Genomic DNA, 15,353 nt, shown 5'->3' with positions numbered 1-15,353 from the left:
TAATTTTCAAACTCCGGCGTTTAAGAAAAACAAAAATACAGATGCACCGGGTAAAGAAACCGTGGTAAAGAGAAAAACACCACCTACAAAGGATAGCAGGAGAAATTACACATCAAGGAGAACGCGCACACGGCCACAGAGTCAGGTGCCAGCAAGGCCGCCGTTCCGGAAACTGAAACGCCAACAGGAGGCACAAAAATACGAGGAACAGAAGAAATTCAAGAAGGACTCCAGACCGTAGGACGTCAAGACCAGCCGTCCCAGGGAGAAACGGAAAGGCCAACAACCAGACGATTACTCCGTCAAGAGGCCAGCATGTAGAGGACGCAAAAGAAAAAGTAATGTGGACGACACTCGGAGGGCAGTAAGGAGAAGATTAACATCCATGAAACCTCTAACTTGGGACCAATATTGCCAAAAACGAATGACGGAGTTTCAAGCATCGAAAACTCAAAGATAAGTTAAAACCTTCTATAAATTTTTTTTTCTCTTTTGTTCCGAAATGTTATGCATAAGTACGAAGTTTTATGTTTTGACGAAAGTCAATATGTCTCGGTTGAGACTTAGGTTTGTTTTACTTTATTTAGCTAAGGCAAAAGTATTATTTTCTTTAAGTGTAAAAGCTAAAAACAAGCATTTTCTGTTGGTCGAAAGACTAATTCTGTTATGTTAAAGCCAAAATTTGGCCGAAGATAAAAATAACTTCGTATTCTTGTACTAATAAGAATTTTAGTTACAGTGCCGCCAGCTGGGCGAAGAATGAGTAAAGTAAAAATTTATTTTCTCTTATTCATTTTATGGTAAATTGTAAAAATCATATGTATTAAAATTTTGTAAATGTACGTAAATACTTGAATGTTATGTAAAAGTAGAATTTAGTCTAGAAGCATAAAATTGTAGATGCTAAAAGTGAATGCTTAAAAGCAATGAAGTCAAAATTTAAGTATTAAATTGTAGATAAAGTCATGCTTTAGAGCGAAAGCCTGCATGTTTAAAGATGAATGAGGGGGAAGTTAGAATGAATGTGTTTTGTAGGGTTCTCCACCTACATTTGAATTTTTAAGAATATTAAAGTAGCTCATTGAGTTGCAGAATGTCGAGTAAGGTGTGTCTATTTGGTCGTTGAATTCTAACAAATCATGGTGGTTAGGGGAAGTGTTGTAAGACTAAAACACGAATATTCCTATTTGACACCACACACGGTGGAGAGCCAGGGTAAAGTTAAATTAATGCTTGAAAAATTGAATGAATGTGAAGTAAGCAATAACTAAGAAAAACGAATCGTTTAAAAACAAAAATTTATTGTGTCAAGAAAGTGTAAATTATAATGTATTTAGAAAGATACTGATACTTATTCCTTCCAGATGCTGGAAGGAAAGACCAAGATTGATTGATGAAGTCCAGGAAAAGTTGCTGTAAGAAGAGAGCTTTATAACGATCAACAGAATTTTAGTATACAATTGGTTACATAAGATTTTTTTTGTGTAAACGAGGTTCTCGCCAGTTAGTTCAGAATTAGAGAAACTTACAACAGGTCGTTTGTAGGACCTGCTTCCAAGTTTTCCAAATTCTGGCAGCGGAAAATGTAGGGTTTATATTTATTTTAACTAACATTTATTTTAAGTTTAAACTATCTTTCCTGTCAAGCCTTACTTTCCCCTGGAACTGCCAATGCCAGAATATGTAAATTTTAGTAGAACGCGCAAGGATTCAAATTATCAGCGGAAGTATTATAATTTAAATAGGAAGGAAACGAGTTCGGGGTGTGATATTCTTACTTCACGAGCGCGGAGGTAGTTAGCGAGAATTTGAAGAACCCCGCGTTTCGGCCTATGTGCTTGGCGGGAAGTAGTGTTAATCGTTCAAGTGAGCTTCAAGTCTGCTGAATTAGCAGCGGTATTGTAAAACGCGGTGAGTTAGTTATTTTAGAGAGCCTCGTAGTTAGAGTCTTGTCTTTAGTTTCTTTTCAGGTTATTATTTTTATTTGACCGCCGAGTTGGCGCAGTCTGTGAGCGTCAAGAGCACGCAATTGTAATTTTTACGTTGAATAAAAAGGGACTTAAACCCTTCACAAGACTCTGTATTTTATCCAGTTTTCACAGTCACCTCTTGGTTGCGTGCAAGTTGGAGGCGCGCAACGTTACAACCTGAAACAGCACATTTTCATTTCACATGAGGGTCACGTGTTCTGATTTACATATTAGCGAAGAAGATACTGAATATGCATGAACTCGTTAGAAACGGCATGACGTTAGAAATATAAACAATTCGGTAGAATCATGAAAAAGTTGTAGTATGGGTTAGTACATGTCGAAATGATCCTGAGGTTACGTTGAAAGATCTAATTTTAGCCATCATAAAATGTAACTAGATCTACCTAAGTGTTGATCCTTGCGAATTCTGGCGCAGGCTTGGATATGAACACAACCAGAGGAAGGGTGTAAAAAACCCTTTTATTAGACATTGTATAAATTACAGTCGGCACGAAAGTATGTGCTTACAAACACGGACCACTTGCGGTGAGAACTTGAAAGACAAAGTTCAAAGGTAAGAGTAGTGCGAGACTACATATTTCACTTTAAACTAACCGGTTTAACTCAGAAACCTACACCGGCTGAATACTAACTCAGCGACAAGAATGGGTGGCCAATATTAATGTTAACAGCTGGAAGAGAATAGCAACGTGTGTTCACAATAGCGAAATCCCGCTCTGTTTAAACTTTTCACTCTAATAGTTTAAATATTCTCGTTCACCCTAACTCATTTAGGCCCTGGCTAGGAAACGGGAGGGGAATAAGAGAAAGCAGGAAAGGCTCACAAAATAAAAATAACTGTTAATAAATAAAAACTTACAACGGGACTGGCAAGATAAGAATTTATCCTAGCATTGTTATTGCTGTTTGGGAAAGTGAAAGACACGAATGTTTACTATAAAAAACAGCCATGTGGAAAGAACTCCAGGAAAGACTACCTCCACGATCGTTTAAACTGAGATATTAATAGTAATTGTGGAAGTTGTTGCCCATGAAAAAAAATAAAATAAAATGATTCCAGTTAGTTTTACAATGAAACCTTGGATTATGAAGGCTTCACATCATGAACAATTCTATTAACGAACAAATTATAGGAACAGAAAACATCTTGGACAATGAATGTCTCGAGTTACGAATACTCAAGTCGGCTACAAATGATTTTGAAAGATCTTTTGAGGTAACCTATGTTATATAATTAGCAATCATGGACTTCCTGAAACATATTTTTTTAACATTTTCGGTTTCTTAACTCTCATTAAAAAAGGGAAACAGGAAGCGACTTACGGGAACTATGGATTCAGTCTGAAAGAAATTATGGTTTCCTGGCGCAGTGTCGTCAACACTTCGTACGACACCTTGCTGGCACAATGATGTCAACACTTAGGCACAAGTCTGACACTTAGGTCAACTTTTGTTATGTACGATACTGAACACTAGACTTGGGTTTGGAAGTTAAAAATAAACACATGGAGGAGTTAATAAAGGACAAAAAATAGCTCAACAAGAAGGTAATACAACTTCAGGCATAGCAACAAAGGCGATTGTGAAAGGAAGGTCTTCAGAAGCAGAGGAAGGATGTGTTCGAGAAATGTTTGCAAAAGGAAGCAAGATGCCCAGTTTTCACGTAAAGATATGCACTGTTAAAACAGTATCAAGCTACAGCGAACGCATTTTCAATGATAATGTTATGACTCATTATAAAAAGCATTTTAAAACGTAGACAGCAACAGATCATATGTGACAATGTTTAAAGAAACTGGAGCTCAATGAATCTGAAGGAGAGTCGAATGGCGCTAAGAGAGAGAGAAAAAGTGAAAACAGATGTCCCAGGAAGATAGCTGTCTGATATTTAAATGGAAAAGGACTCTTCATCCAAACAATAACATCTCTTTCCTTTCTGTTCTTCAACACTTTATACTTAAGCCAGTCATTCCCCTTCGAACAGGTACAGTAAAATTAAAATGAGTTTTTGATTACTTGTTTAATTTTTCTAAATTTAATCATTTCTATTAGTTCTGTATTATGAACTTGCACACAAAAAGGCCCTTTTAACATTTAAATAAGTAATCATTAGTGGTCCAAAAACGAACTTAATTAATTCCTATAAAAATATAGTTCCGGTTTACGAACTTTTCGGATGACAAATTGCCTTCAAGAACGAATTAAATTCGTGAGCTGAGGTTTCTTTGTATTCTGTATTGTTTTTCAATTTATGGACTTGACAGATATACAGTTTCACTTTCTATAAGCAGAACATAGCCATCACATGATGCAATTTAGTATAAGAAATATTGTATTAAGAAAAGTAATGGCTAAAAGTTATAGCTGGTGTCGTGGACAGGCAACATGTCAACTGAAAGTTAAATTAATATTAAAATTGATAACCGCCATTAGATAGTTAGTAGCTTCATGAAGAGAGTTCATATGAAATATCATATTTGGAATTTTTTATATTTAAAACTTGAGATTCAAAGTATTTACAAAGAAAATTTGTCAGTTAGCTTCTTGAATTTTTTGCGGAGATGCAGAAAAACATTTGTGTTAGTTATTTATGTATCCGTAGACAAACCAAATACTACTTTAGGCGATTTATTTAAAGAAACAAGAGACATATGAAGAAAATCTATACCCTTACCTGGAATGCTAACCACTTGCTAATCGTGGGACTGAAGTATGCAAAATCTGTGATCTGATTGATGACTAGCCATTGGTCTTTTGATGCTGTGTCCTTAGACGACACACCTCTTGCCTCAATCCGAATAGGAACTCGCAAGTTTTCGTACTTATAAGGCGTAGTCCATTCTTTAACTGTGAAATAAAAATATTTCTATGTTATGACACCAAAATCTATAATTTCGCATTGTAACATTAGTGATGGTTCTATCAAGTTTGAAAAATTTCAACATATTGATACTGAACATTCCCAAACGTCTCAAAACTTATACTTACGTCAGTAAAACGACTGATTTTTAGAAAACTCTTGAAGAAAACTGAATGAATTTATTTGGGATAATATACAATATAAAGTAAGAGATCCGAAATCGTCAGGACTTCGGCGATTCCGGATTTTGAAAATTTCTGGATTGTAGTAAATTTAAATTTAGTAAAGCATATGGACCTTACCTCATTAAGGCTTTACTCTTTGTTTAGGACAATATGGTAAAAGTGTTAACCACCTCCCAACCATTCAAAAATAGAAAATGTGATCCTGACTAACATCAATGCGTCAATCAATTCATGGTGCAGTTCGGTGCCACTCCCTAGCTGGCAGGCGTTTGAAAGTGGAGAATCTCAGAGCGGAGAAAAATATCATTTACGTGACAGTTTCTTTCTTTTGTTGAGTATTATATTCTCCGTTCCTAGACTTTATCAGAATTTTTTCCCGTTTTATTTATATATTTATTTAATTGTATTGGACCAGAAGTCCGAATATTAAATCATTCCGAACTCTGGACGGCAGGATTCAGGGCTTTATACAGTATAGCAAAATAACACGATATGTTAATATAAAAACTAATGTGCATGCACACAATATAAAACTGTTTTATGAAACATATAAAACTAAAATAATATGAGAAAATGCAGTTTTATGTAAAACTGAGAACAGATGCAGATTTTTGACAGTAACAGGAAATATGAACTCTTCCTATCTCGAATTAATAACGCTATTTCGCGCTTTGTTAATAAAATTGCTAATTAGCATTTTTAATTTAAATTAAACCTTTTTACTACTATCGTCCTCAAAGGCACTAAGACCTTTAAGAGGAGAGTTGCCATGAAATGTTTTTCCAAAAAAGTCTGTAAAGTTATCTAAAGGTTTCGAATAAGGAGATTTTACACAAGAAATCATGTTTAAATTTTCAGAACTTAAGAAACGAACGAAAAGTATGGACATATAAATAATACTCAGTGAGTAAGTATATATATCTAAAAGTGAATTATTGGATACCATATCTAAAAGTGCCATCTTATTTTTATATATATTAATAAGCTTCATAAATAGTCCAATCTGATCGATTACTCTTGAATAAACACTTTTCGTTGTTGCAAACATTCGCACTAAAATAAAAAATAAAAAAATATTCTAAATTATGCGATATATCATCAACAGTTTGGGTTAGTTTTTCGTTAATAGTTTTTATAAAATTAAAATTCAGCTTCTTTTACTCATTATTAATTATTTAGCAATATTTGCACTATTTATTGTTAGTTAATTGTTAGGAAATGAGGCTATCAACTTTTCCTCTTTTTTAATTGTTTTTTTTTTCTTTTTCACTAATGCATTACTAATATACCATTGTCCAGATGTATCACCTATCGAGCATTTCTGGAACTTTGGGGTCGCCAAAACGCTCGTGGCATTCGTTCAGCAACTAATAGAGTAAACTTGGATAGATAATACGGCTTGAAAACAATATTGAATATTATTACTCAGGGGTACATACTGAAAACTTATTTGATTCCATGCCAAGAACCGTATACTTACTCTTAAGTGCCACAATGAATAAAAGCGCACGGAAGCTTCACTACATATTGATCTTTGGTATTTAATATATTGTAATTGTTTATTTCTGCATTTAATCGTTTCTTTGTACAGTTCCTATGTGAAGTCAACATCATTCATTTCTGATTATTCAGGTCTCAATCTAGGGTCTCAATTCAGGTCTCGATAATTAGGGCTATCACTAAAGCCCTATTAACAAGTTTGACTTAGACTGGACTGCCAGATTTGTACTTAATGTTTCTATGTCTTGCTGGCGATAGATGAAAAAAATAGCATAGCGCCTTGATATGTAAAATACTATTAGTACTTAAAATTCGTCTGTATTAATTCGTCCGTAACTGTATTAACACTTAAAATTTCTCAAACTGTGCCAGATATTATATCTGTAAAAAAGGTGTACCTCATTTTGAAAATTAAATAGCTCATACTTCCTCACCTTGGTATACTTCTCCTGTTGTAGATGTTTCTATCTGATATGGTTTAAGATACAATAGGCGTGGAAACTTAACCTCACTCATATTCCATCATTTGGTTCTTGATAACATCCAGAAAGCCCAGTGTTCTCTTAAAATTAAATACTGAATGCTACAATCATGTTTGATTTTATTCGTGAAAACCAAAATTTCTTCAATTAGCGAAATGTAGACCTAACGTAAATCCTCTGTAAAAATGAAGCAAGGAAAAAAGAATTGTATTACAGCGGGGAATACCTAATATGTGATATTCTGTTAATTATATATAGTATCCGTATTCTGAATGGTTTAAGTATTCACTGAATTTTAAAAAAAACGTTTAATTTTAGCTGTATCAAAATTCTCGTAATATACTAAATATTAATGATTAACCTTATAAAACTTACCAGCAAAATAATAATACATGGTCACGTTGTCCCTGTCGTCTAAAACTGGCAATGAATAGTTATCGACTTTGATATCTCTAACAGTTGTTTGTCCATTGTATTCCTAGAAGCAAAAATTGTAATACTGAATAATTAACTGAACATAATAGCACAAGTTCCCTTGAACAACAGAAAATAATTGCTGCTACACTAATCAACGTGTTTCAAAGAGCTATAGAAATATACAAAACATGTATGGCAAACTAGTAGCTGCACAAATAGAGAAGAAATTTGAAAAGTGTGTTGTTCAAAAATAGAGAATGGCATGGGAAATGGCATTATAAACATTGTTTTTAAGAAAATACAATCTATTGTCCTATAAATTAAATAAATATTTGAATTACATTTCATGGAGTTGATTTCGGTGTCAAAATCATTTGATTTCGATAGTCCACTCCTTATTATGCATTTGTAAAATTATAGAAAAGTAAATACTTCCACAGAAAACACTTAAGAAAATATCACTTTAAAGTATATACGCAAGTTTGAGTTCTACTATGAAGACTTTAAATGAGTACTTACGGTAATAACAATATACTTGTTTTATATCATTTTCATAAATGTTTAGTTAGTTCACTCATGCTACTTCAGTGTGGTTGGAATTTTGTCATTGATTTTTAACCTGCTTCCCGATAAGCGCTCGAGTTCAAATTTTGTACATATGCACTGTAGGTCGATGACAATGCAATGCAATGAAGCGATGTTTCCAAATTCGATTTAGATTTTTTTTTTTTTTTTTTGGTTGACGGTTAAACGATTTTTCGCACACATCTTCGTTTAATGAACAAATTAAACAAATAAGAATTTTTCTGCTAGCTCCAACGAATACAGCGATAAAATACCTTTACAAACATAAGCTTGAAATATTAGTGATTTTATATCAGTATCATATATTTTTTCCATGCGAAAATGTCGAGTTTTGAGCCGAATGAGCTTCATTTGCGGGAACCTTTGATTTATTTCTTTAATTCAAAGAAATCTGAAGCTGAGGAGCATCGATTGCTTGATGGTGAGGCTGCCTGAAGTAAAAGCAGTTGTCGTAAGCTGTTTCAAAAGTTTAAGAACTGTGAATTTGACATCGAAGACAAAGAACAGAGTGGAAGGATGAAACTGTACGACGACGAATAACTGTAAGAATTATTTGACGAAGCTTCATGTCAAACTCAAGTACAACTTACATTAGGAGTGACTCAACAAGCAATTTTACCTCATTTGAAATCATTGGGAATGGTTTAAAAGCAAGGAAATTGGGTTCCATCCGAACTGTAATCGAGAAATTTCGAAAGCTGATTTTTTACATTTGAAACGCTGTTTGCTAAGCATAAACGATAGGTTTTCTTTGTATTGGTACAGTCACTGGTGTTAAAACTGGATCCCCTACAATACCTCAAAAAAGAAGAAATCGTGAGGACCCCTGGTCATGCTTCAACATCGATAGCCAAGCCGAATTTCATGGAAAACGATTCTAATGCGTATGTGGTGGGATCAACTTGGTGTCATGTATTATGAGTTGCTCATACCGAACGAGGTCTTATTAGGAGTCTCGAACACAGTTGATGAGTGTGAGGCGAGCACTCAAAGGAAAATGCTCCCACTACTACTTTAGACAAGACGAAATTATTCTCCTGCATAACTCTCATCCACATGATGCGGCGCCAATCAAAACTTGCTTGCAAACACTCAAATTACCTCTCCCGCTACTCATCAGACATGCTCCCTCTGATTATTACCTGTTTCGACTGATGACGCATGTCCTGTCTGAGCAGCGCTTCACATTATGTGAAGATACCAAAAATTAGGTTTATTTGAAGATAGCCTAGAAAGATTAAGGGTTCTTTCGATGCAGTATCCGTATGCTGCTAGAAGCTGCTAGAAAGATGGTGAAAAGTAGTGACTAGCGATGGACAATACTTTAAATTAAACATAACGTACCGTTCTTTCACAATAAATGCCCTATTTTTGATAAAAAAAAACCCACCGGAGACATATTTTTACTTCCTATAAATTTTTGTAAATCCCTCAATTTTTAGACGATTTACGATTATGATTATTTATATGATTTTAAAATGTCAACACCTAAAAATGTATCGGATAAATTTTCACAGATTATAAAACAAATTTTTCTCCCTATTTCGAAACAAGAATGATAAAAAATCTTAAATGGACGATTTTCTGAATTATAAAAAAATGTGTTGTTGTTGCTAATGCTTACTGGTCTGACCTATAGGCGGCCCATGCCCACGACATTTCTCGTGGCAAGGAGTGCAAGTTCACGCCTGTCATTGGTAACAGCCTTGAGCACCACGTGACAATGCTATTTAGCTCAATTCTGCCCCTAATTTTGATGGAGAGCATACCGGGGGACGGTATCGATGGTCTCTCATCCCTCTTCCCCTACCACCAACCTCTTGTGAGGACTTTCAGCTCGCCGTATATTTAGAGTACCCCCATGCCACACGGCCACTATACATTTACAAGCATCCATGCCTTCTCCGGGATTCGAAACCGAGCCCTTCGGCACGGCAGTCAGCGACGCTAACTACTATACCGGTTGAGCTGCAAAAAAAGAGATGTGTTGCAGCCGGATCAGAAAGCGTTTTGAATTTGCCATATTGGCGCACTTAATGACGAAGTTTGCCATGCTGGCACATTGAATGACGAATTGAAGATATTCTTTTTTTTTTTTTTTTTTTCCATTTCAGCTTCAAATAAAATGTTTATTGTAATATTGATATTATATCCAATTTCCGAAACTGAGTATTCAAGCAATTTCTTCATTCTGTGAATGCCGTTCAGTTATTTTTCTTTATATCATAATTTTCTTATAATTTATTTCTGATGTTTTAATAATGTCTAAAATTTTCATCATTGATAAGATGTAACTCAGACTAGAGAATAGAAAATGAAATATCATAAAAAACGTTTTTTTACAATAAGCTTTTATTTAAAAAGAATATGATAATTAACGCACTAAAACGGTAAAAACGATTTATCTTATTAGCCATTTTAATGGTGATCTTAATTTAAAAAATTCTATTTACAGAATTTATCTGCAATTTTATATGGCAAACAATAAGAACGTGGAGCGCTAAATAACAAAATTTGTTTAATTGATTCTATTATCAGATAGATGCATTCGCCATTACGTTTTAAATTTATAATAAGCGCCATGCGTTTTTATAATTCGCGCTATAAAATAGTAAATGAATTCTGTAAATAGAATTATTTAATCTATTATTCCCATTAAACTATATGATAAATTATTTTTCTTATGTTAGTGCATTTATTATCATAGTCGTTTTAAATAAAAGTTTAGTGTATTAAAAAGGTTTTTTAATTGCATTTTTAAATATTTTTATTCCATTTCTTGAAGAGGAATCAGCACTTTTAGCTACAAATATAATTACTTACTATCTTATCCTTATAATTCTCGGCGAACCAAAGCGCAGCTGATGGACCAATCACAAGTGGGTCTTTGTTCAACCATCCGTAAAATGCGCTTTGATAGTAGTATATAGATTCGTCAATGTCCCATGTCTGACAGTTTGTAGCTGTTAAAATAGTTATTTAAATTTTTGTGACTTTTATCATAAAAAACAACCATATAACTAAATCAAAATCATTTAATGAGCATTACTATATAGAACTAATAAAGCAAATTATTAAAAAATGATAGTCATGATGTTTGTACATCAGGCTGGAGACCTTATTTATTTAAATATTTATCCTAAGCACATGCTGTCGCTGAAAGAGGTGGTGTGTTTTTTTTAAATGACGTAACTAAGTTTTATAAAAACAAAAAGCTTCAAAACTGTGGTAACAGGGTTTCTGGAAAGTATAGTTTAACATTTTATGTTATGCCTTGGAGAAAATATTTCGTCTAATAAAATACGCAATATGCTTGAATCAGTTAGAAATTATGTTCTGCACAATCGTACGAGGAAATGGTTATAATAAATAAAGCAATGCCGTCGCTCTCAGTAAGTAAGTTGGTATGCTGTTCTTCTGAGAATGAAAAATATTATTAATCTTTATCTTAAACTATTGTAACTGCAACCTGAAACTAAAAAGTCACGCAATCCTACTAGACAGATAGGGAGTTATTGCTGTGTTCTTATACACTCACAAATTACTGAAGAAGGTTTGAAGTAACCTTTTAGGCTTCAGCTGAGCGTAAAGGCACAACTTGAGCTGCAGATGAAACCACCACTTGTAGCTAACAGAGAATTAAATTCAAGCGCATTGATAAAAACATTGATACAGTAGTCTTGCACTATGCATATAAGAGAATAAACGGGATGAAGATGCTTTTTGCCAGTCCACAGTTTAACTCATCGGCTAGCGAGAATGCTTTAACCAAAATATCAGTTTAAAGCATTGCTGACGAGGATTACTAACACAAATAAAACATAGATTACAGACGCAATCTCCAAAAGCACTCTGAACTAAGATTCTGAACGCTCAGCTTAAATGCATTCAAAGCTGATTTGCATTCTAATGAGGTATAGGGAAAAAAGAAATTGTAGTAAAGATTAAATCATAATAACCCATTAATTAACACAATATGCTTTATGAATAAAAGCATCTTCGTCATTTCAAACACTTTGAATTTCATAGATACTAGTTACTAGTTTACCATAATATTTCTATGTTTTAAATTGCAGTTTAAAATAACATCCTCATAATGATTTTAATAACGTATTTTTTCGTTTATAAGCCACACCTACGTTTTACAAAAACCAGATGAAAATTAGGAATTCAGCTTATATATCCGAATGATTATACAAAAATGTGACAACACATCGGCGCGTACTACACACCAGCACGTATTTAATGATTGAGTATAAAATACGTTTTTTTAACAGGTACCAGCGATAGTGGTACTGGTAGTGCAAGTAACTACTCTAGTGGTACCGACATTAAATAAGAAATGCCTACACTCAGAAATATGTTCCTTTTAACCGATAACAAAAATTTTAGTCTCAGTGTGTGGTAAGGACTGTTTTCATTTTTTAGCTGCTTTTACACCTCCAAACAAGAAATTATTGTAGATATTATTGACGGTAGATAGGCTATTCACAGCTTATCCTCAAAAATATTTTTCTTTCTTTTTATTTGAGATTAAAATTAAGAATGTATTTTATACAAGAGTGTGGCATATATTCGCGAGAATACGGTATTTAGCATGGCCCTAACTTCCAATTTAGCTATTAAGGACTTTTGCTGCTACTCCAAAATTAATAAGTCCCGTATAAAACACTTCTCAGTGTAAGTTGAAACTGTGTCGTCTGTTGAATACTTCTATGGAACATCATCTTCAATACTGTACCACAATACTGGAAAACTGCTAACCTTATTGCCAATTATACAACATATTCATTGCTCCAAAACATTACTCATCGCCGATTGAACGTTTCCTTGCTGTATATCACATTAGTCGCTGCTATACCGCACGCGTGCCTTATGTCAGTAATGGGCCATATCACACAATGACGTTGTAACTTACAAAAAATCACTTTTCCCAATTTATGGGTGACAATACTAGGAGAGTGCTAGCCGCATTTTACACTTCTTCTCTTCTATACTGGCAATTGCAGGTGATTGCAAAATATTATGCTTCGCACTTGCTTTATTCACATGTTTGACCACCCTTGAAAATTTCTCTAAGTTCCTAATCTAACTGAATAATAATGAAATTACTTTATTAAATGCATAGAAATACTTACCGTTAACCTCCAGTATTTCATTTGTTTCATTATAGTAGTAAACTGATTGCCTGAGACCCATAATCAAAAGATTCATCGATCCTCGTCCTTGAGTGCTGTCGAAGTATTCTGTGCCGAAAGCTGTAGCTTGCTGAAAGAAGAAAAATTATCTATTTCCTCCATGCTAAATGCAATGTATTTTTTATTACTGAATTTATCACCGGGTGTTTCGTATTCTCTTTTATTTAGCGTTTTTAATTCTACCTGTTCTTCTAATCTATTTCTAATTAAAATTTTTGTTATTTCACGAATTTGAATTTATAATATTAATATATTTTAACTAGTTTATACACTTTAATTTGGAGTTTTCTTGCCTCGTTATTTTTTCCATTTAATTTATTCAGAATTATTGATATAAATATTTAAATACGAGTAAAAACAAATTGAAAAAAGAGGTCAATGTTTATTTATCTAACTTATTATTTTATGTTGGGATGCTTCTCTTATCTATCATTTTTATTTACTTAATTTCATCTCAGAATGCAATTATTTCTTTGGATTTTGCTAATTTGAATAATAGCTAATGACTTAACGAGGTAGAGAAATGTATACAAAACTTACTTGTTCTTCATTTGTTACTTGAACTTCTGTCTGGTAAAATTCAACCATAAAATCTTTGATGTGAGGAAATGGTGGATCTATTAAAAAAATTTAACAAAATGAGATATTTTAAATCTGTTTTATCAAAAGTAATCATAAAATATAATTAATTATGCTTAAAATCATAGATATTTTAAAGACATTTTACCTTTTGTCCTTTTCTTTCCTTTCCAATGTTTAAATAGTCTTAAATAGTCATAGTGTGAATAAATAAACATTCGCTCCATTTCAACTTTCGGTATGAAAAGAGAAAGTGGGATGATTTTTAATTCTGCACTCTATATTGTTGCGTTCTTGTACGGGTTCGTGAAGTTGGAGTTATTAACAGTAACACTTGATGAAGAATTAAAATATAATTTATTAGCCAATATTATTCAGGACAGTTCCAAAAACACGTTTACAGTCGTTGAAAACTACGACAAGCACACTGAAACAATCAGCAACATAGACTTCAGGATATCAGGCTATAACTGTGGAGACAGCTTCACGGCAAAGCACCAGAGTACAACTCCCGACTCGATTAAGTCGTTCTTGGAACTCTACATACTCTCGAGACTCTTCACGCTACAACTCGAGATGCACTCTACGATAAGCAATCGATAGCCTCAACGATGCACGCTCTCGATGCACCAACTCGCGATACAGTGACGAGGCACCTCGACTCTAGATTGACGATCAACTCGACTGCGAGACACTCAATAGACTCACTAGACTGAGTGTCCGTGCATCAGCAAGGTTTATATAGCTTTTGGCTTGCGTTCGAGAACATTCTGGGCCTAACTGGTAAGAATTCGTTCCAGAAGGTACTCCATCCGTCTATGCATATCACAAATTTTGTCGCCAACTGGGCATATTTCTCGCCAAATACGGCACTTATGGCTTCCCTTGCCATTTTCTGGCAATCCTAAAACCGCCTTGCTGGGAAGCTATCTTACCGCCGCTAGACATTTCCCGTAACATTATCTCTGTTATTACATAATGAGGAATTTGTATGTATGTTTGTATGATCCTCGCATTGTTGAAAAACGACAGCACCTAGGCGCTATCGAATTTTTAACACAAGTAGCCCACGTGCACCTCGAAACTAAAATTTTGAATTTCGAAGTTGTTGCTGACTTATTTTATTTTCGTATGCATTTAATTAATTTTTTATTAATAAATTCAAATACTTGAAAATGTGCAGGAGCCACACTGTACGAAGTAAAACATTTTAATATCAAAAACAAGAGACTGAATGTAAGATATTTAATGCATATTTGTATTTTCCACGCATTGCTGAAACTTGGAGACATCTCAAAGAGTTACAAAATTTTGAACGTACGTACTTCTCCGCCCAAAACTGAACACCTCGAAGCCCTAATTTGAATTTCGAATTTGTTTTTGATTTATTTTTTATTTTGTACGAATTTAATGAATTTTTTTATAATTCAGTAATCTGAAAGCGAGCAGTGGCAATATTGTTCGAATACACAAATTTTCATCTCCAGCCCGCGAGACTATTATCTTTCCGCAATCAACAAACTCCGGTATTTAAAATCAGTGTGTTGCAACTG

The 15,353-nt window shown here is 33.9% G+C and overlaps 1 protein-coding gene across 1 annotated transcript in view; it reads right to left on the bottom strand.

Annotated features, from left to right (window-relative positions):
• LOC118189260 (uncharacterized) overlaps nucleotides 1-15,353 on the bottom strand; it is a 115,831-nt gene that overhangs the window by 87,449 nt on the left and 13,029 nt on the right. Inside the window, exons 3-7 of the mRNA XM_035359843.2 lie at nucleotides 13,762-13,838; nucleotides 13,162-13,291; nucleotides 10,847-10,986; nucleotides 7,397-7,499; nucleotides 4,669-4,841 (exon numbers count right to left, since the gene is read on the bottom strand). Of these exons, the coding sequence (XP_035215734.1) occupies nucleotides 4,669-4,841; nucleotides 7,397-7,499; nucleotides 10,847-10,986; nucleotides 13,162-13,291; nucleotides 13,762-13,838 (623 nt within the window). The remainder of the gene's footprint in view (nucleotides 1-4,668; nucleotides 4,842-7,396; nucleotides 7,500-10,846; nucleotides 10,987-13,161; nucleotides 13,292-13,761; nucleotides 13,839-15,353) is intronic.

The sequence above is a fragment of the Stegodyphus dumicola genome, chromosome 10 (genome assembly GCF_044657685.1).
Source record: "Stegodyphus dumicola isolate Sdum_Otavi_A_Nest chromosome 10, ASM4465768v1".
In the NCBI taxonomy this organism is placed as follows: Eukaryota; Metazoa; Arthropoda; class Arachnida; order Araneae; family Eresidae; genus Stegodyphus; species Stegodyphus dumicola.
The sequence above is the reverse complement of the archived record's forward strand: the minus strand, read 5'-3'. Positions and strand labels throughout refer to the sequence as shown.